Source organism: Cottoperca gobio, chromosome 11 (genome assembly GCF_900634415.1).
Source record: "Cottoperca gobio chromosome 11, fCotGob3.1, whole genome shotgun sequence".
NCBI classification, from domain to species: domain Eukaryota; kingdom Metazoa; phylum Chordata; class Actinopteri; order Perciformes; family Bovichtidae; genus Cottoperca; species Cottoperca gobio.
The window spans coordinates 9,286,844-9,313,631 of NC_041365.1; the positions used below are offsets into that span (position 1 = coordinate 9,286,844).

A 26,788-nucleotide genomic window follows, 5' to 3' on the forward strand; every position below is an offset into this window, starting at 1 on the left:
ATATCATCTATTTTATATATGTGAATTTAAAGTTACATGAATATAATTGTATAATTCTTTCAAATAATGAAAATGAGCAATGACACAACAATATATTGAATGCATAATCTTTGGCTGAATAAAATATTTGAAAACATGCATTTGTTTAGAACAAAAAAACATTTTTATCAGTTATTATTTTATAAAAAATTGCATAAAAAGTGTTTTTTATTTATGTGTTTATAGCAGTACATAAAACATACAGTAGATAGCGCCGTGGTCCTCTTGACCCAGCTCCCGGAAAAGTAAAAAAAAAAGCTTTTATTTTGAAATGTGGGAAATCCAGCTGAGCGTGGCGCTGCCTGTAGTTTGACGGACCAGCGATAAACCACACTGTGTGTCAGTTACTGTTGAATCACAGCATACTGTAAAAGACTGTTACAGACAGCATTGAAGTCAGTACTGTAGCCTTGAGACGCTAACGAGCGTCAGTGTGAATGAACCGTCTGCAGTGGAAATGATCGTAATTTAAGGTCAGTCTTTGCTGTTAACGAATCTTGCTCGACTGGTCTTAACAAAGTCAATTTCATGTCCTTTAAGTAACTTTACGCTATCAGTTAACGATGTCAGTTGTAGTTATTAAATAGTTTACCGTCCTGAGTTATTACCGGTGGTGACAGTCGTTTTATATATACAATTAACATGAACATTAATGTTATGAGATTTGAAAACAGCTACATGATTTGGTGAAAATGTTCCCGGAAGGCACGTTATGCTTACCTGACTCAATTTTCCAAGTTATTGAGCCTTTACAACGTTACACGATGAATCCAAGTGTCATGGCTCATCATAACCACATTTGTTAGTAGTTTACTTTTCCACGCGCCCGCCCAAACAACAAAACGATTTGACAAATGGAAATGAGAGTGAGATTACATGTTGTGTCAACATTAATATAAAATGCAGTCTTTTGTGTGCTTAGTGTTACAAAGTGAGGAAATAAATAATAGTCAAATATTGTAAAGACTTTGCAGAACTTTGTCTGTATTTTTATTTTTTTCTTAATATGTAGGCTGTATTGTATGCACACCCAAACACCAATGTAAATTCCTTTTTAAGTAAATAACTTTTTTTGGCAATAAAACTTCCACTATCTTATTCAAATTTGTCGACTGGTCCAGGGCATGAATGATTAGCTCTAGTTTTCTCCCAAACCAGCCAAAACCTTGTAATTGTTGGCTGGTGACCATTAAAGGGACATGTCACCCATTTTAAGAGCTCCCCTTCTTCCTGTGTCCCAGAACAACTTGTAAACATGCACTGGTCTGTTTGTGATTTCACTGGGATGTAAAGTCAGCGCCTGCTTCATTGCAATGACAATTCAGGTAACTTTGCAGCCCTGAGGTGCTAGATAGAGGAATATTTCCAGTTTAATGTTTTGGTTTGAACTAAAAAATGGAAGTCAATATAATGTGTCAATCATTTTTTCAACCCATTATATTAAATTACATTTAAACAAAATCATTGAACCATTTACTGTCAATGGGACTGTTCCAATTTCTAATTTTAAAAACGTCTGATTTCTACATTTTGAAAAGATTGTTGCAGATTTACAAACTAATCTAAAGTTACTTTTATTGCTGTAAACGTGTCACTTATCTTAACCACTTCCATTTTCAAACCAGCCTTCTTCCATATGACCTTTCAGTTCCATAAAATACCTCCTTATAAGCAACTGGTTGTTAAAATTGTTGTCTGCTACAGAAATTCAGCTTCCCCTAATATATGAAGACAGACTTGTTTGTTAAAGCTCCTGGTCAGCCTCTGCATGTCTACCTCCTCAAAGATACCCTCCCTATTCAAGCCTATTCAATATTATTGTTTAGTATATTGATGATGAAAGTTATTTTAAGGAATGAAGAGTTATTCCACTCGGTGTTGTTTTTCCAATGCAGTCTTTATAAATGATGTGCAATGAAGTACAAGCTTTTATTCAGAAAGGTATACGTAATGAACTGCTGGATTCTTGTTGTTTTCCTCCTCCTGTCTCAGTCTCGCATGCATGACATCTGCATTTTATTAAGTGTGTGTGTGTGTGTGTGTGTGTGTGTGTGTGTGTGTGTGTGTGTGTGTGTGTGTGTGTGTGTGTGTGTGTGTGTGTGTGTGTGTGTGTGTGTGTGTGAGAGAGAGAAGAGACAGTTAATTTGTGTGAGAAGGTTATAAAAGGTACTATGATGGTGGACATTGGTTGAGTTTACGAGAAGTGCAAACGTAAACGCACAGGGTTTCCAAAATTAGGGTTTTTTTCGGGGAATAAATGACTTAAGTTTGTGTGTGTGTGTTTCCGTAACACAGCAGGGTAGTTAGTCAGAGCCCGGAATGGCCTGAAGACTGAGAGGAAGAAAGCAAACAAGTGTGTCGAAGGTGACGAAAGAAGAGAAAATGTCAAAACAGACAAAGAAAGAACAGATATGGGATAAAAGAGGAGGTGAAACGTAAATAGAAAGGGAAGAGCAGGGAGGTGAGATGAGAGAGGGGTAGAAAGAAGAGGGGAAAGTTGAAAGAGAATGATTGAACAGAGTGCAGTTCCTTGGGTTTTGCCTGTAGCTGCAACTACGGTAATTCAAGTCAGATGTTTATTCTTGGATCTGCCTGAACCAGATGAATAGATAGCTCGTAGGTATGTTGATTTATAAGGACTTTAAGCAGTGCTCTGTCGATGATGATAGGTACTAATGCAATTTCCAATGGGTTACATACAAAAAAAAAGAAATCATGATTTGGTTAAAGAAAATGGCGTATCCACGTTGTGCTTAGGAGGAGAATAAACACAAATGGGCAAGAAATATATATGGTTTATAAACCTCTGCACTAACCCTGCACAATGTGCCTTTCTACATACCTATAGGTACTTAATGTATAATGTTGTAGTATTGTATGTACTTTTACTACAAAGAGCAATGTGCTCAACTTGGATATCTTTGTTGTTTAATTCTAGCATATTTTTAGGTGAATGTTAACCGTAAATAAAAATTTAGATTAAGAACATTAACCTGAATTAATAAAATAGAGAAAATTAGATTTTGAAAAGTAATGGGGACACGACGACCCCCCCCCCCCCACCCCCAGTGGAGGCTGGGAAGAAATTGATGTCAAATTAAGTTAAATTAGCGAGTTAGCTAGTGAGAGTAGATAAATCAAAATAGATACTTTTGAAAATGCAGAGATAGAGTTATCTAAAAGTAATGGATGGATGGTTCAAAGGTCCAGCTTCTGTCAAGTGGTAAGAATGCTCAGTTGACCAAACCTAACTGTAAAAAGAAGTATACAATCGTAAATATACGTTAAATAGCGTCTGATTTAAAATTCCTTCAAAATAATGTATTTGGAAGTCAACAGGTGTTGTGGATGAATAGGCCCTATCATCTGATAGGGCTGTCAGTTATACAATAAGATGGTAATCAATATCAGTGCGACTTTGTTTTCAAGAGAATTAAGTGATTCTTCTGAAGTAGAGCAGCTTCAGTGTTTTCCTCTTTGTTCACGTTCCAGTACAGTGAGTTACAGTAACGTGGTTTTTCACATCTGATTTTGATGACACAACTGGTTTACTGCACCTGTGACCAAATCCAAACATCTGTGTGTGTGTGCGTGTTAGGGTGTGTAGAGTGTGTACGTGTGTCGGCAAACATCTGGAGGAAGTTGTGGGAAAATAGACTTGTCTCTGTGTGTGGGCGTGTGTGTGTCGTGTGTAATGATGCAAATAAGACCAAATATTCTGCTCGTTTTCAAATTTAGTCATTTGGTCAACTTGAACTCAGATGAGATCAGCAGCATCTGGTTTAGGAATGTTTTGTGAGTCACGGTCAAAATATGAAATCTTTGAACCATCATAGATTTTACCATTGGTTCTTTGTAATTATAATAAGGGTGGGTGATAAATATATAACGTTCTTCATCAGTATGTGTCATTTTATTTGTATAACTTATGATATAGTAAATGATCTGGAAATGTATTTGAGAAACACTTTACAGATAAAAATAGCAAGATCACATTGTCTGTTTTTGGATAATGGAGTCAATTAAAAACCTGAACAAACAAGGCACTTTTATTTCTTTGATTTGCAACATTGCCTGCAATCATTTCATATCACCAGAGATATTGAGGGAATATCTACCTCAGAACAAATGTTCAGCTCACTTTTATGTGATGACCTCACACTCATCTAAATGCACTTTGTGTGTGTGTGTTCCTGGCAGTGTGTGTGATGGCAGAGCTCCCGTCTGGACTGCTGGAGGCATGTGTAGTTGTTGGAGCGCCCAGTGATAAGCTTCGAGACATATACCAGGTACAGTATATACACGCATACATAAAGACAGAAGCAAAACCACTGTCAAATAAAAAAGTGCAAACAAATGGATGTCGGCTGCGTTTACACCTTGTATGCTTCTTGTGTCAACATACACTCACAACAGTGGAGACTGCTGTTATCAGATTACTATTGAATGGACCTTTTGCACTTGAGCAGTTAATCTCCACCATATGAACAGTAAGAGCAGGCCTATGTGTGTTATGTGTTGGATAACCCACACAGGGTTAGGGATGCCCGTCACTCTCGTTTTGGAACGAGCTTTGTCTGATTGGTGCGGTCTCCGCCATTTTTTTAGCACCTGGTTGGTACTTATTTTTTTTATAGAGGTTGACACCAGAAACATCCCGAACACAGCAAAATAAGAAAATACAGGCAGAGGGAAGGGTCTCTGCAGATACAGACCAAGCAGCAACCTCTGTTGCCGAAAAATTAAACCAACTGCCAAAAACTGCAGTTCCTCGAATGGCCCCTTGAGGCTGGCTCCAAAAGCAAGTCAATCTCCATAGACCCTTATGTTAAAATGTCCAACTGTTACAGCAGAAATAAACATGTTTACAACCCCGTACAAACGGTACACTAGATATGACTGGTCACATGCATTACAAATGTTGTAATGATTCCCATTAGCCATCTTTGTAATTTCCTACCCTTTTTTAATTGTAAATACTTTATTTCCACTGTGTACTCTCATAGTTCAAATATATCAAATCACTGTTGCTTCTCCTTATACTTGTGTGTTCATTCCTCACACTCATATTCGTATACACTTTGTAGCTTCACCAGCAGACTAAGTTAAACGAGACCCTCCTGCTAGAAGCCGAGGTACTGCAGGTCCACGCCCCACCATTTGTTTCCAAGGAGACCAACTCCAGCCAGTCGATTGGACCAGCTTTCAGTCGTGTCCAGAAGAGGAAGAGCTTCATCAAAAAGGTAAATAAATGTTCTTTTTTTTTTTGAAACCCTAAATACAAACTCATGCTTTAACGGTAATGGGAAATGATTACCTTTTATGTTCTGTCACCTTACATGTGGATAAGCATTGTGCTTTTTTTTTTATCTCATTCAGAAATAAAATCCACATTTGTTGTTTTTCTGTTTGCTGAAGAGGCGAGACCGTGCTTCAGAGGTGTTGCCCAATGAGGAAACAACCAATCGTACTGAAGCGTCCTCAGCAACAGAAGATATCAGTGTTCCTAAGGATCTGGACCTCATCGCCTTGCCGCAGCTCTGTTTCCCTGGTATAGTGTGTTTCCTCTGTGAATAACACAATGGTGAAAATGTATTTATTCTGTAAATACAGCAGTGTGTTACCTCTTTGTCACCATATTGCCAGGCTGGCACCTATCTAAAAATAAGGATGTAATTGGTCTTGGTTGGATCACACAAGTCAGAATAAATCCCACGCAGCCACATCTGGAATCTGATTCTTCAAATAGTATAACCTTTTCTGCAACTGTGCAGAAATACCGGGTTTAAACGCAATGAATAGACATGCAAAAAATGTTGATTAAGCATTCAAATTCTAACTATATGAATAAAGATTCGAAGATTCAAACTATTCGGTACAGTCCTACTTCTTCTTCTGACATGGATGTTGATGTGAATGTAACTCCTATTATGAAATCAAAGCAACATACAGCTGAACTCAGCTTAGTGGCACATCTTGAGACTTCTTGCTTTCCATTGGATAGGTGGTCTTCAGTTAGCCAATGAGCAGAGAGAAGACAGTTATCACTTCCTGGTTTTTACCGACCTGTTTGGGACCCGAACCCATGGAGTTGTCATGCAGCACTACAGAGCTGTGCAGGTACACACACACACACACACACACACACACACACACACACACACACACACACACACACACACACACACACACACACACACACACACACACACACACACACACACATATATATATTGAGTCCATTAAATGCAGACAATTGTTTCTCATTATCTGTCAGTCCTGTCAGGAAGGTGCTGTCCATAATGGCCACAGGTGGAATTCACCAAAGTCCCGCCTCTATGCACCCTTCGCTGTGTGTGTCATCTCCAAGTTCCCTTACTACAATGCTCTGAAAGACTGCTTGTCCTGGTAATCATTTCTATTAAATACATAAAGCTGATAGATAACGTGACCTTGGTTAAGGTGATTTGGCGACAAGTTAAACCTGTCTCTGTCTCCCACCCCCGACTCCACCTCCTCAGTCTCCTGGTCCAGTTGCGGCCTGCAAGACAAGCTGACTTTGAGGAGACCATAAAGGAATTTTCAGCCAAGCTGTCCCTGGTCCCTTTACCACCTCCTGGACAGCTACATGTGGTCAGAAAACACTTTCTCTCTCTTTCTCAGTAGAGATATCTCTCTGTTTGTTTGTCACGCACCCTCACTTTATCTATATTTGTCTCTCTGTGTGACCAATTCCAATTGCTAGATCTTTACAGTAATTTGTGTCTGTGTTTCTGTGTGTTAGTCCTTTAGCCTCCGTCCCCTCCACGTGGTTCTTCCATCCAGGGTGGATCAGGACAGCCCTCTTATCGACATCGACCTGCACCTTCCTTTCCTTTGTTTCACGCCCACAACACTGCTCAAAGTAATTTAGCACACGGAGACTGCTCTTGCATGGCATATAAAAACAAGAAAAGTCATAAAGTGATGATAAGTATATTTATTCAGTCACACAAAGGTACTATTTTACTGTGTGTCACTTTTGGAAGAATCAATTGTCAATCAAATGTCAATTTGTATTTTCGTTGTAAAAAAAGAAGAAAATATATATTATAGACATTATTATTATTAGCGGTTCTCTTTCCTGTGCAAAGCGCAACATATCAGGAGCTACAGCGGCAGCACACAATTACATTTTGGCTTGACTAGATTGACTAAAATGTTCAATATAATCTGATTGACTAAAAAGACTAAACTATACTAAAATAGTTTTCTTTGACGAGGACTAAAACTTGACTGAATACAAACGTGATGACTAAATATGATACAAACTAACAAGGACATTGTTAGATTGTAAGACTAAATAAGAACATTGCTGACAAAATTAACACAAGTTGGAAGTAATGTAAAGTATGTCATAAAGTACATCCTAAATATTAAAAAGAAGAAATCTTCCTACGCTGAGTTAACCCGATGTTGCCTGTATCTCTCTAGGTGCTGTCCTGCCTCCTTCAAGAGCAGCGGCTGGTTTTATTCTCTGCTGACTGGGCCAGACTCACTCTGGTCGCAGAGAGTTTGCTGTTGTACCTGCAGGTCAGTGAAGGAGGAACATTGTGTCTTACAGTTATTAGTTTTTACAAAGAGATATTCTAAAACTTCCTACAGCATCCTCTTATCCATCTTTACGTGTCTTCTGTTCCTCTGACATCACTTCCAGCCTCTGTCCTGGCAGCAGCCCTATGTTCCTGTCTTGGCAAGAGGAATGCTGGACTTCCTCATGGCCCCTACAGCCTTCCTGATGGGCTGTCACATCAGTCATTTTGAAGAGGTCGCTGCAGTGAGTACAGTTCACTGTATACAGACTTATCAGCATCAAGAATTACACTGGTTACAGGATTTCTGAGAAGTTGATGTCCAATTAATATTCAGGACATATTATAATTACAATTTATTCTTGTGTTCATTATTGAATAGCAATTATTTTCTACACGTAATAGTCAGAACCAGTGGAATTAATTGATAAATACATATTGCTTCAAGCTCTATTATATCTTGGCCATTTACTAGAGAGTTCAAGGCTTTTGGCGAAATAGTTAACATCAGATTTATCATAAGTATTGTTTAAATTGCTAGCGTGCATTTCAAATGACCAAATTGTAACGTTTTGTTTGAGCTCACATTCAGTATTTAACAATAACTGATTCTCCACTGCATTCTTCTTCATTCAGTGTCTTACAGAAGCTTAGTTCACATATTTAACAGTAGATGTCTGTTAGTCTGACAGAGCAAGGCTCAGTCACACTGCTGTAGAGAATTGTACCCATTGTTCTTACAATACGTGTACATGTGTGTGTGTGTGTGTGTGTGTGTGTGTGTGTGTGTGTGTGTGTGTTTATGTTTGTGTATAGGAGACAGAGGAACTAATTCTGGTGAATGTTGATGATGGCATCATTCAGTCGTCATGGTCTGAAACCATTGACCTGCCAGCCATCCCTCTGGCTGCAGCTGAGAGCTTTATGTCAAGGTAACACACACACACACACACACACACACACACACACACACACACACACACACACACACACACACACACACCAGCCCCCCTGTAAGAAAGAAAGAAAATATTTAATTTACGTAACTTAGTTGCACTCGTTTCATTTAAACTCCGTGTGAGAGTCTTTACTGCGTTTGCTGTCATTTACTGTCGCTCTCTAGTTTCTCTCCTCTCCTTTGATCTCTGTGTTTCGCAGAGGGGGGCGGGGCTTTGCACAGCACTGTGTGTGGGGAGCATACCGTATTCAAGTATTCGATAGTGCACTTACTTGTTGCTCTCAATACCAATATTAGCTTCAAGAATGTTGGGCTGAAAAAAACCCCTGCAAGCAGGCTGAAATTGAACCTTGGTGTTTGTCGGTAGACGCAGTTACTTAAATCAAATTTATGCAGTGTAAATTGCCATAAGCTTAAGTAAATAAGCCTATGCCCCCCACCCTTGTATCAAAGCTATAACGGATTTGGAAAGCAAATTTAATTTACCGCCTAAATACCTGCTAAATCAAATTACAAAGGGACACAGTTTAAATGAGTTAAACAAAAGTCGTGTGTGTGTGTGTGTGTGTGTGTGTGTGTGTGTGTGTGTGTGTGTGTGTGTGTGTGTGTGTGTGTGTGTGTGTTGTGTGTGTGTGTGTGTGTGTGTGTGTGTGTGTGTGTGTGTGTGTGTGTGTGTGTGTGTGTGTGTGTGTAGGACCGAGTGTCTCCAGCTTCACTACGACTTAGAGCTGTGTCATCTTGGAGCGTGCACCGATGTCAATGCTCTGCGATCCCAACGCAGAGACTGGCAGACACGACTCAACACACAGATACAAAACATCGCTCTGGAACTAGTGGTCAACATCTTCAGGTACCGCTCTGTGTGTTTTTCATTTTACAAACAGTTGTGATTCTTGTGGTCAGTAAATGTAAGGTTTACAACACATTATGATATATTAGACTAATTTGACACAGAATTAAACAATTTCTCTGTTTCTGTATGTTTTGTATAACTGTCCAACTGTCCTTTTTTATTACTTTGTTAGAGACGTCCAGGACTTTCTAAACCATGAACATAGAGTTTTTAACAGTGAGGAGTTTTTGAGGACAAGGGAGCCAGCAGACCAGATCTTTTATAAAAAGGTACACTAACACATTTCCACACACACACACACACAAACACAAACACAAACACAAATTCTGACAATCAGTGCTGCATGTTTGTCTTTGTTGTCCCCAGGTATTAGAAACTCATATCTTCCACACATTCCTGCGAGACAGGCTGAACAGGAAACCAGACACCTTTAGCCGTATGGAGCAGAACACGCGTAACCATGCACACAGGTATCATCTCGGACAAATCAGTTGCCTGCAGTGTTTTAACTCCAATTTCTAGTTTTGGCTCAGCTCCCTTGGAACATCTCCCGACGTGGTACCAAAAAAAGTACCAGGTACCAGGGACTGTTCACATTTCGGAAGACTTAAAAAAGAGCGAGTCGAGTTGAGTGGAGCTGTGCCATGCCATGCAGTGGAAATGTAGTACAAGGTGCTTCTTAAAAGGAAAGAGTCCGTTATCACCTTCAAGTGATAAAGACACTCATGTAATGAACAACTGGAATGGGTGACTTTATCTAAAGACATTTAAATAATATAAAAACTTAATCTTAACTTTATTGCACAGCAGACCCCCCATAAATGAACTAAATTAGATTGCCTTAATGTCTCGAACATTAGCTCAAACTTAACATCTGTCTCCTCGTCTTTCTACAGGAATCGTGCAATGACGGAGTCACCTCGGCGTCCTCCCATGTCTGATCTGTCCAGGACTGGCTACAGCAGCTACACCAGCCCTAATGACAGACTGAGCAAGAGGCTGGGAGCCAGCCTGCCTAACCTGCAGCAGCCTGCCAATGACACTGTGACTCCCATCAGCTCCAACAGACCAGCCTCGCTCAGGAAGATGACTCCTGATGTTGGTCAGTACTGATGGGAAGGGATTAATTGAAAGTGAAAGTCAATTAGGAGTCAAACTATCTCATCTAATTTCCTTTGTCAACTTCTAGGGTTGAAGTGTCCTCCGAAAGCAGTGAAGGTTTTCCGCCTCCCAGACTTCCCTCCTCCGCTGGCCTATCATTACGTCCAGAACTATTATTCTGACATGGTTTCTTCCCTGGGGAAGGCTATTAACGCTGCACTGCCTGATGAGTCCGCTCTGCTGGCCAGGTACTGTGAGGCGACAAAACTGCCAGAGAGTGGAGAAAATGTTTTTGCAAATCGTTTTAAAATATCTTATAATATTTCAAATCTGAATGGGTTTTTTTCATGAAGAAATGCTGATGCAGTATATTAGTATTTCTGGCACAGTAATTATATATCTTTTAGATTAATTTGAACAAGTAGACAAGAACAAGAATCTTCGACAACACAGAAGAAATTAGTAGTCATTGTTTCTTTAGGGAAATACAAACTACAAAATATGATTATATACCACGAGTTGTACATTTTTTAAAACATTCATACTGTGACGAGTGATTGTTTCATTTTGTGTAAATAATTTAGAAATTCATTTGAGAATTGTACCGGCCTAAGTTTGACAAAACATTTTTAAATAACCTAAACTGGTGGAGTACTCGTTGCCCCCGATTAAAACCTTTTAATTGAATATAATTTAATTCCCACAAATATTATCTACATCTTAATTAACCAACTGACTTCTAGACAACTAAATAACCCTTAACCCAAAACATCTGTCTTTTTAGGTACCACTACCTGCGTGGTTTGGTAAACACTGTGTCCAACAGGCGTCTGGATGCACTGGAGGACTTCCAGAGTCTTTATAAGACGGACTCGGACATCTTCCCTTCTCAGATGGTTAAGTCACTGGTTGACTCTCTGCCAGAAGCTGAACGGTTACAGGTCAGTCCGTCACGAATGAGGACACTGTGTTGTACTGTGCTAGCTGTAAATGCTGTTATCTGGATTCACTTCAGTTATAATTGCATGAAGTGCACCTGATTTATATATGTTGGTCACGTTGAGTTTAATCAATCATATTAGTTATATATATATATATATATATATATATATTAGTTAGGGCTGTACCGTCATATTCTTTTTTTTACATTTAAAGCTTCTTTTGAGTTTTATTAATGAAGCTTCAACTGTTTTGTTTTATTTTAGATCACCCTAAAAAAAGTGAAAGAATACATAGATTTTTTTGTTAGTGGTTATATAAATGTAATTTATGTTCTACAAATAGATATTAAATAATAAATAAACATTTGGTCCTTCTTAAGCAATTACAGTCAACCACACTTCCCATGAATCTGCTGTTAATGTCTGGGTCTCCATCACTTTGCATGATACAGGAACTAAATGTCTCTGAAGCACTTTAGCAACTCAAGTAGTTGATGTTTGATAAATAAATATAAGTGTAAGCGAATCTTCATGTGCAACTGTGCAGAAATACCAGGGTTTAAACGGAATGAATAGACGTGCAAAAAAAAAAATTCAACTCAAATGTTGATTTTAGAATTCAAATGTCAACGTTATGAATGAAGCTTCAGTCTATTCGGTACAGCGCTACATCAAATATCATCTGGCAAAGAAACACCATGAACTCAAGAAAAAGTAATCTCTAAGGGTTATCAATAACTCAATTCACTGAGGTGTCTCAGGATAAGAAGCTGAAGATATTGATAACTTTGATGATTATAACCACATTGATGAGCACTGTAATAACACAGGCGGACAGACGGCCAGAACTGAAACGACTCATCAGTCGGGTCAAGAGGGATCAGGAGCGTGAACGTGCGCGCAACTGCAACGGGCACGAGGAAGATGCTGTGAAGCGTTTCCACCTGCCGAAAAAATACATGCAGCTGGAGGAGTTTGTGAAATGTATCCAAGAGTCCGGCATTGTAAAAGACCAAGGAACCATACATAGACTCTTTGACGCTCTAACTGTAGGTAAGTTGTGTAGTATACTGCATATGTATGCATATACGTGTGTGTATTTATACGGTTTATACAATAAAATCCATATTATGTTCTTTTTAAATGTACATTTGTGAGAGCAAGATGCTGCCTCAGCACACACACACACACACACACACACACACACACACACACACACACACACACACACACACACACACACACTCATTCACACAAATATCCCACTACAACCCTCCTTCTCTCCTTTTTCCAGGCAAACATTTATTCCTCAGGTTAATCATTACCTCAGCCCTTCTTGAAGAAGGACATTTCGTTATGCAGGGTGTTTAGTGTCATAGGTGTAACCAGGGCTGCAGTTGTCATTAACTTTTACTTTACTATTCACCAAGCTGGTGTCTAATGGCACATTTCTATTAGTTACTGAGCAGACTTGAACACCACAATTCATACATTGTGAACATTACATGCAGCCAGTAGCGAGTCGTGCTAGCCAGCGTCAGAGCCGCCGTGACCTGACATTCCTGTGATCTCAGATTGGGCGGCATGTAAACAGAAAGGAGCAGATATTTGAGTCATAAGAGCGATGGACTGAGTAATTAGGGATATTAGTTTAAGATATTTAGAATTAAACCCAGGGAAGGAAGGGTGTTTGGAAAAATTAGGTACTTTCTTTTTTAAAGCTGAAGTTTTAGCCAAATAAAATCTTTCTTCAGGAAGAAATGTTGGAGTGAGACCTTATCTTGCATTCCACATTATGTTATTGGAAAATCGTTGGATATAGTGAGCAAGTTTTCCTTTCCCCTTCTGACCTGCACTGGAGAAACGGTGGAAACCTTGGACGCCGGGTTAGCAGCTACAAACATCCAACGGAGTACTTGACTTGACATAACACTTGAATATTTAGATAGAGGTGAGAGGTTAACTGAGATGTTGGACAATATGAAGTCCTTGTCCAGCTGTGGTTATGAAACTGAAAATTCCTTTTAAATTGTGCCTTTCAGTAACCTTTACTTTTGCTCAGTGCCTGAATGACGGAGGACTGTGCTGAGTTGGTTGTGGGTGGGGGAGTGCACAGACTAGTATAGTGCACAGTGTACTGTATGTAGTCATTGTTGAAATGCAGAAAGGACTCGCTCTGAAGGCAGGCTGGTAGACTAGACTGCTTGGAAAACGATTTGGCCCGGTCAGCAACCAAAAGTAGTGTGTTTGTTAACGTGTGACTTTTTACAACCAGAAAGATGAAAAAAGAAAAACAAATCAACAAAAACAACCATGGTGTCCATTATTGAAGAAGGGCGTATACAAATCCTGTATCTTGAATTTTAAATATTAGTCAATACGAATGTCAAAAATAATTTCTTACATTTACTAACAAAAATTTTTTCTCTCACTCAAAGCTGGAAGGTCATTTTTTCCATTGTATAAATCTCTCTAATAATTTCTAACCATTGTTCTTAAGTAATATATTCAGTCTTATACCAATGTATTGATATTATTGTTCTCTTATATATGATAAATAATATCTTGGTTAAATATCTCATTATCAGTGAGAATCATTTATATTTCCAAGGTACATACAGTAACTTTGCATTCTTTAGGTATTGCATATCCGAGAACGCCTTTTAATTGTAACATGCACACTTTCCCAAAATGAGTGCCATTTTTGACATGCATAAAAAATTTGTTTGTGGTTTGCCTCTCTGTTCTCGCAAATATTATCTAATATTTGTTGTGCACCAATTTCCTCTTTATTTTTGGTGTAATGAAGTAGCGGGTTAGATTTTTCCACCCAAAATTCTTGCATGAAGCTAAGCATTTCTATAAATGTTGCTCAGTCAACCATTTCTTGATACATACATGTATATATATATATATATATATGTATATATATATATATATATATATATATATATATATATATATATATATATATATATATATATATATATATATATATATATATATATATATATATATTTTTTTTTTAAAGTGTCACAAGTCATCTGCTGACAGAGTAATACAGGATACGTTGTTGTTGCAGGTCATCAGAAGCAGGTTGGGCCGGAGTTGTTTAGAGTCTTCTACACCATCTGGAAGGAGACTGAGACAGAGGCACAGGAGGTCTGTATGCAGGTTTTACTCATAACATACAACTTCTAGGCCCACATTTTCAAATACAGCCTGATAATCTTATTTAACCTCTGTTTACAGGCATAAAAACAGCATTAGGAAACGTCAATAACGAAGTTCATGTTGTTTAGCATTAGAGCTTTTATTTAATCTTAGTTTATTTAAATATTTAAAGTTTGTGAGAGAGAAAGATTGTGTTGCGGTGTGATGGTCATCCAAGGGAGAGTATCTGATAGAGAACTGAGAGTTGCTCTAAATCTTGGAAGATGCAAATTATTCAGATGTCTGGTGTTGTGAGATACTGAATGTTTCCCAACAAAGCTATCTGATAATCAAACTAGTAAATAAAAATACATATAAAGATTAATAAAGTTAGTGGAAACTTGGCTACCCAAACAATTTGATTTAATTTAGTTTATTTGACAAAATCAAAATACAGTAGTAAAAACATAGAGGATACAACATTATCAGGGATAACATGATTTATATTATCATGGTACCTGAAGTTGCATATTGTAATATGTTAGATATGAGTAAGCTAAACTGTAATTAAGAGTTAGCAAACATTTGCAAAGAACAAAACTATTTAATTGATGATAATACTAATTAATTGTGTCATCCTAACTGCAAACTAAATCAATATGATAGTTTGTTTTGATAAAATAGATATTATATTTCAATATTCTTGTAGATATTTTGATTTGTAATTACTTTGTCAGGGTGATACATGCACTTGACAAATGTTGTTACTGTAGTAATGCTTAAAGGTATTATTTTTTAACATCCTTTAACATCAAGGCCAATAAAGACCCATGAGTAAAACCTACTTAGCTTGAAAGGGTTTTCCTTGGCAGTGAAATCAGCTGTTTTTATTTGATTTTCAGGTGTGCTTGCCAGCGTCTGTCTTGGAACACATTGAGCCCAGCGAGTGCGTCTTCAAGCTTTCTTCCTCTGTGAAGACGAGCCGCGGTGTGGGGAAGATCGCCATGACTCAGAGACGGCTCTTTCTGCTGACCGACGGACGACCAGGATACGTGGAGGTGGCTCAGTACCGAGATTTAGAGGTGAGACAAGAGGAAGGACAAACGTGTTTACAAGTATTTACAAATTAGATTAAAGTTAGGAGAAGAGATGTTGTGAGAAGAGTTTAAAAAAATAAAAGTGCTTTTAATAAGAACTAGAAGCTTGAACTATGCAGATATATGTTGATCCTGTCTTCCTCTCTTTTCCTGCAGGAGGTGAAAGTGTCCTCGGCTCCCTTCCTGCTCTTGCGAATCCCCAGCCTGAAGCTGCGTGTTCAGGGTAGGAAGGAGACGTTTGAGGCCAATTTGAAAACGGAGACTGAGCTGTGGAACCTGATGGTCAAAGAGATGTGGGCCGGGCGCAACATGGCTGACCAACACAAGGTAAAGCTGTAACTGAAGGGTGAATGTGAGTATGAGTGTGCCAGTATGAGGGTATACTGTACGTGTGGGGGAGACGGAATCATTTGGTGAGTTATCAGGTGCCTTAATTACTCATACATTGTGTGTGTGTGTGTGTGTGTGTGTGTGTGTGTCATTGTGACCTTTGGTAGGTGTTTTTGAAATTCCCTGAGGCGTACATTAACATAAATACACACCCTTGAATAAAGACAGAGGGTTTCCTTTGTGAAACCAGATGATGTAACTGTAACATCTCCGTCTCTCATTACTCTCCTTTCTCACTTTTATGTTTCCTGTACTCCAGTATATTATTGATATCCGGCTATTGAAATCTGGCAGCATTGCACCAAGTTTTAAACCAAAAAATTAAGACATTATTTATCTCATCAAGTTTTCTTTTTTTGTTTCCTATATTTGGGGTCACATTACAGCTGCAGTTCCCAAAGTCATCTTTTAGTTAAATATTTTTACAGAATGATCCATCTTTTCAGATTTTTACAATGTAATTATAGACAAAAGAATTGACACAAAATAATGGGGTGTTTTTCATTTGAAATATGAAAAACAAATGTAATTGAAAGAAACGCATTTCGGTTTTCACTTTTCCTAAATTTCCTCCATTTAAATTTCTGAAGCTTCATGGAGCATTACAAAGATTTCATAAATGATATAGCAGTCCTCCATAGATCATATCTGTCACACATTGGAATTTTAAAATAAGGGAAATTCTCTGGCGGACTCCGCCCATATTTTCACAGCTCTCAGCCACCCAGCCCCAACCCATATAATGTAAATGTAAACACATAAGGGACGGGTAGCCTATATACATTTAGGAAATACATGTTTATTTAAAGTATGTATTACTTGTACAGACATGTTTATAAGATTTATGTATTTTATTTATTAGTTATTATCATCAATTTATTTGATGATGGATGAGTTGTGTGGCTTTTGTTTCCCCCACGAGGACTTCCTCGCGATGTCAGAGTCGGGAAACATGTCCGCTACACTGCGACTGAAATCATCGCAGAAGCTGAAGGATACATTATTTTTAGCGCAAAGCATCGACATCTTTCCCTCAGCTTTGGTCACTTGCTTTGCCTCCGACACAGTTCTTGTGCAAAGCTAACATCTGAATGGCACACTTTACATAAAGCACGAGTTTGCCCGACTCTGCTTTTATTAAATAAGGGAAGGTCTCCTCCCATTTGTTCAGGTACTTGCATAAAGTTTAAACTTGTTTGACAGGTACAACTGCGTCTCCATCTATCTCCCGTTCACTGTGACTCTCATCCATATCTTTACGTCTTCTTCTTCTTCTTCTTCTTCTTCTTCTTCATCCGTGTTATTGTTCCTGTTTTCTTCTGTGTGTTTACTGACGGATAATGTTTTTCAGCTAATGTTAAACATAATATTGCCATCTGCTCTATCGGAGGCCACTTTACCATGTACACTTTTTAAAATTAGGTTAAAAACACGGGATAATTACGGGAAAATATTTAAACGGGAGGACAGCGGGATAGAAGGAAAAATACGGGATAATCCCGGGAAAAACGGGAGGGTTGACAGGTATGCCATAGATGTGTAAGCCTGTTTTCATCTATAATTGAATCCATACCATTATGTACACCCTAAAAACTAGTTTCTAGACTTTTTTTTAAAGGAGCAATCTTTGTCATGTTTTTATTAAATATATTTTTAAACTGGCCACTTCTCTTTGACTTTAAATGCAACTATATTTTGTCTTTGTACAATCTCTTTTTATGCCTTTTTGTGAAGCACTGAATACTTTATCCTAGATGCTACATTTCAAGTTTAAATGTAATTGTAAATGTAATTTTGTCTCCAGGACCCCCAGTACATGCAGCAGGCTCTGACCAACGCCTTGTTAATGGACGCAGTAGTGGGCAGCCTGCAGAGCAGTAAGGCCATCTACGCTGCTTCGAAGCTCGCTCACTTTGACCGCATCAAGATGGAAGGTGCGAATGATTATTGATGTACATTCTGTTCTGTTTGCTTTACTTTTACAACCCATTTTGTCAACATGGAAAGCATTATAAGGTCAGTTTGCTTTGATTTGCTTTGGTTGCTTCTCTGATGGTTGATGTTTTGGTTTCATTTTGCGTACTAAAGACATTCAGTTTAGACTGCTTTGAGATCATTTGGAAACTTAAAGTGTTTGTTTGGACATAATGACTCATCAGAGTTTGTATTGCTGTTTGGGTCTTTTTAGTGTGTGTTTGTGCATTCACCACCTGTGAAGGGTGAGTAGCCTCTCTTTAACGGTGTTTTGTGTTTTTCTCTAGTGCCGATGATGGTTCCCAAGACAACCTCAGAGACGCTGAAGCATAAAATCAACCCCTCGCTGGAGCTCGCTGCACCTCAGGCTGTAGATGTACTTCTATACACACCAGGTACAAACTGTAACCAAGTAATCCCTTCAGTCTTCTTATCACCTGCGATGACAAGTGTCAAGTTTCTCTCTGTCCCTCAGGGAAGTTTCACAATCAAGAGTTTTAACTGTGACACCAACACATGGTCACTGACATACACGCGGACTGGAAAATACACACGCATGACCTTTGCTTTGTCTTCACCTCTCACTCACTCATTATGTTTCACTTCAACATAAAAAGACAGAGTCATAAAGCTGCAGATAAAGTTTCTCAACAACACTTCCTCATCTGGTTATCTTTACAGGGGGAAAAAAAAGGAAATCAGCCAGATATTTAGTATAAGCCTCTACTCAAGGTTCAATTGTCATACATATACAATTCAGCATTTCAAACGGGAGCCATGAAACCATGTGAAAACACAGAATAAGACAAGAGAATCCCATTTCTCAAGTCAACATCAGGTGGGATGCTGTTCCTCTCTGGTATTAAATACAGTTAACATTTGGATTGTAATTTTAAGACTTTCTTGACTTTGTTTCACTAGAGATAAAAAGTAACAAGAAGCTCTACAATGTACTCGTAGTAAAAGTAGCAGTGGGTATATGAGATATCAAACGTTAAAATAATGCAGGAACACAGAGTTCAAAACCAAGTTCTTTTAATGTTTCAAAAAATTAAAAGCTCAAAGCATGTGAAGCCAGTTTGCTCCTCTTCTGTACTGAAAACAGCTCCCTCCAAATACATGATTTTTAATAATGTTTTTTCATGCTGATGAAGAGCATAATTCATTTTAGTATCGACTGAAAAAAGCACAATGCATACCAGTAGAAAGAGGGAATGTAGTTTACTATTAAAGGTTTGATGTAACCCGTAACAAACCGAATGAAAACCTGAATAAATGAATGTGGAAAAATCCACCTAAAACACAAATAGTCACAAGATTTCAACACATTTGGGAAGTTTTGATAATGTGTCAGATAGTGCTCTTTCTAACTTCATAAAAACATCAAATGAGGGAGCATGTTTAATTTTTAATTTCTATTTTTTATTTATGAGTTCCAAACACTGAACACACACCAAGGAGCATTGTAGCTGTTCTTGCGGTATCTTAAAACCTTACTAAAACATTTTGTGTGTTTTGTCTTTTTAAATCTGTCTCCATCAGGAAATCCCAGCAATCACTCTTGACCTTAAAATACAAGATTTGTCTACTGTTGTTTACTCTTTGTATACAGTCCTTTGACTTTATTATGCTGGGGCAGACATGCTGGCGCATTACGTGGCAGGAAGACGGAGAATGAACAGCATAAAAATAATTACAAAGCCTTGCCTTCAGTGGAACGACCATCTGGGGCCACTTAGATGCCCGGCTGGTGGCAGACTGACCCCCAGCACTAACGCACTTGTGCACACTCATACTTATATACAGACTCTGTTCAGTTCTTCTATAGCAGTCAGCACTCACATTTCTGTTGGTGGAAAGAACAAATCTGGCTATTCAGATCCTCCCTCTCTGCTTCTCTGATTCTCTGGTTTGAATATAGGTCACTGAATTGAATTCCTGGCATATCGCCAGTTAACTCCTACTTCTCCCCCTCTTTCTCCCTGCTCTCCACTCCCTCTCTGTTCCTCTCCTTCCACTCTATGACCCACTGTCCCTCTCTGCCGCTCCTACTATGAAACACAGGATGTTACTTACTTTTTCTTTCCACTAGCGGTGCTTTTTAAATAGCGCTGTGTACGTTGGAGGAAATCGGACCGTTAGGTGAAGCCTGGGTGTAGTCAGGCAGCAGAAAAATAGTTTTGAACATGTGTTTCCATTCAAACTGTTGGTTGATATTCACAGTTCCTCCTTGGCCTCCTGAAAGAGTCAACACTGGCAGCAGTAGGTCACAAGTCTGAGATAAGGTTATGAGTAATAACTGATAAATACTGCGTGTGTTTCAGGTCAGTTATGGGTGTCTGTGAGCGTGGGAAAGGTGATGGTGTTTGATGCCTCCAGCTGGTCCCTCACACACACCTGCCACGTTGGGAATGCAAGACTGGTAAAAAATACAAAACACACACTCATTTTGATTTCTGGCCAGGAGTTATGACAACATTTTTTAGACTGTTGATTCAGACAAAGTTTTTGTACATGAAACAAGCGCAAACTTTGGCATTGTTTAAATAAAAAAACATTTGTAGAAAATACATGCGTATATTACTTACAGATAAAACTAGCTTACTCTTTTTAATTTTTAATGTTGTGAACTTGATGTTTTGGTAGTTCTCCTGTCACTAAGTGACGAGATGTTTGACCTCTTCACATCACAGGACAGAATCAGCAGCACATGCATGCCACTGACATCAGATACAGATAGAACTGTTTTCCTCAGGTTGATTCCTGCATGCTTCACTTCAAACACTGTCAGTATCTGTCAATTATCTTCAGGCTTGCTAGCACAGGTTTCAGGAAGTGTGTTTTGACTAAAACATTTTCTGTGCAAACATCGACTTTTAAAACAAAATACAAACAAGTGAAAGTTGGGTGGAGAATATTCAAGGTAAGTAAGTTAATGAGTGTAAGGCTCAGTGCTAATCACTGAACTCTACTCTAAGCATGCAGGTCAGTCACATGAAGTGTGTGTGTGTGTGCTCTCAACCAAAGTATCTGCTCACTATTAGGTCATGTATTAAAGATTTGAACCATGCTGTTACTTAAAGCATGACGGATTATTAAAATAGCAGCTGATAAGAAAATAACATTGACATTTTGTGGACAAGCTTATAGAAAATTCAAATTTTTAACTTTCAGATTTTTCTTTTTCTTAAGTTGTGTTAAGTTGTGGCTCAGCAGCTTTATTGACAACAACTCCAACCGTATACATTTTCCACACAGAGTTTTATGTTGGTTTATATGTAAAAACAGACTATTTTAGATGTAATGGTGTTGACAGGGCAGTCTGCTCAATGTAGTTTATTAGACAATGTTGCCACCTAGTGGAGAAGTTGCATATCGTACAATAAATGTTTTGCTTACACTTGCTACACTTACCTGTTAGGAAAAGCCAACTTTCCTTTTAGAAGGGCTTCAATTAATTAGTTTTTTTTAACAAAAGATCACATCTATCTAAGCATGCTGCAGTAAGTTGAGTTTTCTCTGACAATGTATAAAAATGTTTGTCACAATTTCCTTAAGCCCAAATGTTTGGTTGCAGTCTAAAACCCATAAGTAATCAGTCACTAAAGATAAATAGCAGCAAATCCTCAATATTTAGAAGCCAGAACCAGCAAATATTTGGTATTTGTTGCTGGAAAAATAACTTAAGCGATTACAATGTCAATCGACTTACTAATTATTTAGTGCTAATCACTTACCTTGTTGTTCTCAATGAAACTACTGTCACTGATGTGGAATGTAGCTCAAAATACTAGAACAAGTATGTAGGCTACATGTGAGCCCTTATCTTGCCTCCTATCTGGTCCCTAATGTTTCAATATGTAGTCTTAAAACCTATCATTCTCTCATATCTGTAGCAGCTGTTTGACTCCTGATCAGTAAAAATCTTTCTGTCTCTGTTTTCAGAACTGCATGCTGGGAGTTGATAAGGACCAGGTCTGGATGGGCTCCGAGGACTCTGTAATCTACATAATCAGCATGGTGGCCATGGTCTGTAACAGACAGCTGACTGAACACAGGGCAGAGGTCACTGGACTGGCACTTGACACAGACAAATACAGGTAACAAACAAACACACACACACACACACACACACACACACACACACACACACACACATGCACACGCACAGTCTGTAGATGATATCATGAGTAGAAAAAAACCCCACTTCAACAGTAAAAATAAAAATGCATGCACTGTTTCAGTGTCCATTCTATGTATTTTTGTAGTCCATGGAAGTGCCTTGGCTTATTTCGATCCCACGAAAGCGACCTACACTGGTAGGTCTGGTGTTTATGATTTATGAGTCATATCACCGTGTTGTTATAAATAGAGCCGAACAAGTTTTTAAAAATATGTAATTGTGAGTATTTTGGCTGATATTGTGATATGATTGTTGTATGATTGATATAATGTGATACAGTATTACTTTTGCATCATTATTCTAATTTTTATTGAAAAATACACTGATCAGCCATAACATTATGACCACTGACAGGTGAAGTGAATAACATTGATTATCTCGTTACAATGGCATCTGTCAGTGGGATATGTTAGGTAGCAAGTGAACTACTTTGTCCTCAAAGTTGACGTGTTGGAAGCAGGAAAAATGTGCCAGTTTAAGGATGTGAGCGACTTTAAAAAGGGCCAAATTGTGAAGGCTAAACGACTCGGTCAGAGCATCTCCAAAACTGCAGCTCTTGTGGGGTGTTCCCGGTCTGCAGTGGTCAGTACCTACCAAAAGTGGTGCAAGGAAGGAAAACCGGTGAACCAGCGACAGGGTCATGGGTGGCTAAGGCTCATTGATGCGTGTGGGGAGTGAAGGCTGCCCCGTGTAGTCCGATCCAACAGAAGATCTACTGAAGCTCAAATTGCTGTACAAGTTAATGCTGGTTCTGTTAGAAAGGTGTCAGAACACACAGTCGCATCGCAGTTTGTTGTGTATGGGGCTGCGTAGCCGCAGACCGGTCAGGGTGCCTATGCTCTCCACCGCAGAAAGCGCCTAAAATGGACACGTGAGCATCAGAACTGGACCACAGAGCAATGGAAGAAGGTGGCCTGGTCTGATGAATCACGTTTTCTCCTACATCATGTAGATGCCCATGTGTGTGTACGTCGTTTACCTGGGGAAGACATGGCACAAGGATGCACTATGGGAGGAAGGCAAGCTGGCCGAATCTTCTGCAGGGAAACCTTGGGTTACTTTGACACGTACCACCTATCTAAACATTGTTGCAGACTAAGTACACCCCTTCATGGAAACGGTATTCCCTAATGGCAGTGGCCTCTTTCAGCAGGATGATGCACCCTGACACACTGCAAAACAGGTTCAGGAATGGTTTGAGGAACACGACAACGAGTTCAAGGTGTTGACTTGGCCTTCAAATTCTCCAGATCTCAATCCAATCGAGCATCTGTGGGATGTGCTGGATAAACTAGTCCAATCCATGGAGGCCCTACCTCGCAATTTACAGGACTTAAAGGATCTGCTGCGAATGTCTTGGTGCCAGATACCACAGGACACCTTCAGAGGTCTAGTGGAGTCCATGCCTCGACAGGTCAGGGCTGTTTTGGCCGCAAAAGGGGGACCTACACAATATTAGGCAGGTGGTCATAATGTTATCGCTGATCGGCGTACATTAAAATTATCGTGGTGAGGTTTTTTACAAGGAACTGTAGCAAATAAAGATTTTTTTCTTACGTCTATAGAATACAATTTGTAGGCCGGGACATCCTGCAGTACCACATTACATCATTCAGAATGGTATATTGACACATTTTACCTATAACAAAGTTTACACCTGTATTTGAATATTTCACTAGTCCATATTTTATCATAGATTTCCATACAATTCCAATTAATTGTTCGGCTCTAGTTCACTTCACACTTTTACAATTTGTTTCTAAACTTTCATCCTGGTGAATTAAATTGTATCAGCTGAAGTGAGAGACGGCTTCAGTCCCTGCAACAGATGTACATGTAAATCGATTCTGCATCAAAGTGACATGTTATGTGTTGAAATGTTCTTCAGCCAGAAGGTGGCGTACTCCTGCAGTGCAGAGGGAAGCGTCATGGTGTGGGACGTCTCGACACTACAGGTCAGTTTAAAAAACAGCACTGTGGTATGTAATTAAATTTACAAGTACCAAATAAAACCACATGCTAAATACTGTCATAAAATGTTAAAATGGAATAAAATAATTTTGATTTGATAGTTTACAAGTAAATTCAAGGGTTTGACTTTTTATTTTAACCTAAAAGCTCCTCCCTTCTTCCACTTATTTTCCTGCTTTAAACCAAAAGCTTCAAACCAAAATCTTCCAATTGATAATTGTGATTTCTTTTCTCAGGTGAAGAGGCACTTTCGCCTCTCCTGCAGCCATCTGCAGTCCGTCTACAGCTTTAACGGGACGCTGTGGTGCTGTACGTTTCACACTCTTCTGCTGCAGCATTAAAACAGAAAGAAAGAAAAAAGATTGTGGTTAAAACTTTTATTTTATTGACATTTGTTTTATAACCTGTAACAATGGGGGAAAAAGTCATTCTCAAAATGAGTAACAACAATGCACACAGTCAGTATCCAAAAGAAAAGTAGTAACGAGAAGAAAAAAACAGCTGTCGATAGCTCTGGTACACGATATCTAGGTAGAACACACACTCAAAAAGAGAGGTGGTGGGGGGCTTCCAGCTGCTAGCAATCAATTTTTTCTCAGATGTAAGCCGGCCTGATAGCGCTAGCTGATTGATAAGTGTCAAGTGTAGTTTGGACAGATAATTTAAAATGAGTATAACAGGCGAATGAGCCTCGCTGATCTCAGACATATCAGAAAGGTTAGAGGCAACCATTTCCCAGAATCGGGTAACTTGAGGACATTCTTATAGGACACTAGAGGGCAAATGGGGTCAGCAATCATTTGAACTAAACAAAGCTTCCTGGGCGTCATATAGACTCGTTGTATGAAACTTGATAGTTGATGATGTGAAATTGAATCCTTTATCTCTTTTCTTTTCTGTCTGTCTTTCTCTCCAGGCTCCAGGGACAATATAATGGAGGTCTGGAGGAACGGCTCTTTGAAACATCGTTTGAATCTACCAGAGCAGCAAAGTGGATCCACAGCTACATTCAGCTCCATACTGCTGATACCTGAGGTACCACACACACACACACAGCTTTCTGTACACTAAGTTAGTTTCTCTCTCTCTCTCTCTCTCTCTCTCTCTCTCTCTCTCTCTCTCTCTCTCTCTCTCTCTCTCTCTCTCTCTCTCTCTCTCTCTCTCGCTCACATTAGCTGTGTATTGCTGTGTTTTGGGATTGTATTTGAGTGTGACCCTTTGTCCTCCATTGTGCTTGTGTGTATGTTAGAAGGAGGAGCTGTGGAGTGTGTGTTTGGACTCAGGAGAAGTGTGTATTTGGCACATTAAGGACACTACCAAACCGTATCACCGTGTGACACTACAGGACTGCACCGGATGTTACTGCATGATCAAAGTTAAAAACCAGGTTAATATACAGTACTGATGCACATAAAACACTTTAAAATCCCCTATAAATGCATTATAATCCTGGCAGTGACGTGAAATATAACCACAGTATCTGTCCTTTTTTAAAATGCCCCCTTTTCTCTCTCCAGGTGTGGGTCGGCGGTGTTGGCCGCACCTCTACCAAAGGGAAGATCTACATCCTGGAAACAGAACGCCACCAGGTCATGAAGGAGCTTCACGGCCACAGCGACAAGGTGACGGCGCTCTGCTCCGCGGAGGACCGGTACGTTCTCAGCGGAGCTGGCAAAAATGACGGAAAGATCGCCATCTGGAAGGTGGAGTAGAGCAGTCTGGAAAGGGACACATTTTTAAGTTGGAGCCTGAGTTCTTAAGGGAATACTTCACCCACAAAATGATCATTTGTATATGAATTACTCTCCCCATGTTACCTTGAATTCTTGTAGAGAACTTATTTTTTCTTGCGCGAACGAAGAATTAAAAAAACAGAAAATTCTTGATGAATTGAAGTAAACGGGGGCCGCGTTTAACAACAGAAAAACTAAATCAACACATCTGTTTACAAACTCACACACAACTTGTGCACTATAATCCAAGTCGTACGCTCACTACTTACCAAACACATGCATTTCCTAAAACCTCACTATTTGTATTAACAGTACTCGCACGGACGAGTGTGAGACTGTTTATGCAGAAGTTTTTCTTATATAGTTAAACAGTTTTCTTCACAAATTCAAGGTAACAAGGGGTGAGTAATTGATATACAAATGATCATTTTGGGGGTGAAGTATTCCTTTGATGACATCACTCTGATAAAACTACTCTCGGACGTCCTGTGAACAAACTTGTGAATCTGCGAGAAAAGGAGTGAAGATCTTCGTTTGGAAAGCGAATCAAAATCACAGCCTCGACTTGACGTTTGCATCTCAGAGATATGAAGGAATCACATGGCGGTCATGTGAAGCAACATGTTTACATAAAGTGCCACCAGCTGAGCAGCTTCTCCCGCCTGCTATGAAGTGGTGATTTACAGTTAGAAATACTAACAGTACTAACACGTTATTTTGTGGGAACATGATGGACAAATGAAGACTGACAAATGAGGGCAGAAGTTGGATATATATATATATATATATATATATATATATATATATATATATATATATATATA

General features: G+C 39.0%; 1 protein-coding gene across 3 annotated transcripts; it reads left to right on the forward strand.

Annotated features, from left to right (window-relative positions):
- Positions 1–303: 303 nt before the first annotated feature.
- dennd3a (DENN/MADD domain containing 3a) lies at positions 304–26,762 on the forward strand. Of its 3 annotated transcripts, none has more exons than XM_029443693.1 (30): positions 304–512; positions 4,240–4,328; positions 5,127–5,282; positions 5,458–5,590; positions 6,044–6,159; positions 6,317–6,447; positions 6,561–6,672; positions 6,824–6,943; positions 7,513–7,611; positions 7,736–7,855; positions 8,427–8,542; positions 9,263–9,418; positions 9,594–9,690; positions 9,788–9,891; positions 10,318–10,523; positions 10,611–10,770; positions 11,307–11,463; positions 12,294–12,516; positions 14,546–14,625; positions 15,519–15,698; positions 15,870–16,040; positions 17,908–18,037; positions 18,365–18,472; positions 20,402–20,499; positions 22,023–22,177; positions 24,149–24,215; positions 24,468–24,540; positions 25,148–25,266; positions 25,481–25,618; positions 25,749–26,762. In XM_029443693.1, exons 2-30 carry the CDS (start codon positions 4,248–4,250, stop codon positions 25,941–25,943), a joined length of 3,801 nt encoding a protein of 1,266 aa, XP_029299553.1. In that variant the 5' UTR covers positions 304–512; positions 4,240–4,247; the 3' UTR covers positions 25,944–26,762. The 3 variants fall into 3 exon arrangements, with proteins under 3 accessions (XP_029299553.1, XP_029299555.1, XP_029299556.1); XM_029443695.1 differs by having other exon boundaries at positions 6,326–6,447; XM_029443696.1 differs by lacking the exons at positions 304–512; positions 4,240–4,328 and having other exon boundaries at positions 5,178–5,282; positions 5,419–5,590.
- Positions 26,763–26,788: the final 26 nt, after the last annotated feature.

Coding starts and splice junctions, on each gene's coding strand:
- dennd3a (XM_029443693.1), top strand. CDS start 4,248: ATGGCAGAGCTCCCGTCTGGACTGCTGGAGGCATGTGTAGTTGTTGGA. Junction 6,448..6,560: donor CTGAAAGACTGCTTGTCCTG/GTAATCATTTCT, acceptor CCACCTCCTCAG/TCTCCTGGTCCAGTTGCGGC. Junction 8,543..9,262: donor GCTGAGAGCTTTATGTCAAG/GTAACACACACA, acceptor GTGTGTGTGTAG/GACCGAGTGTCTCCAGCTTC.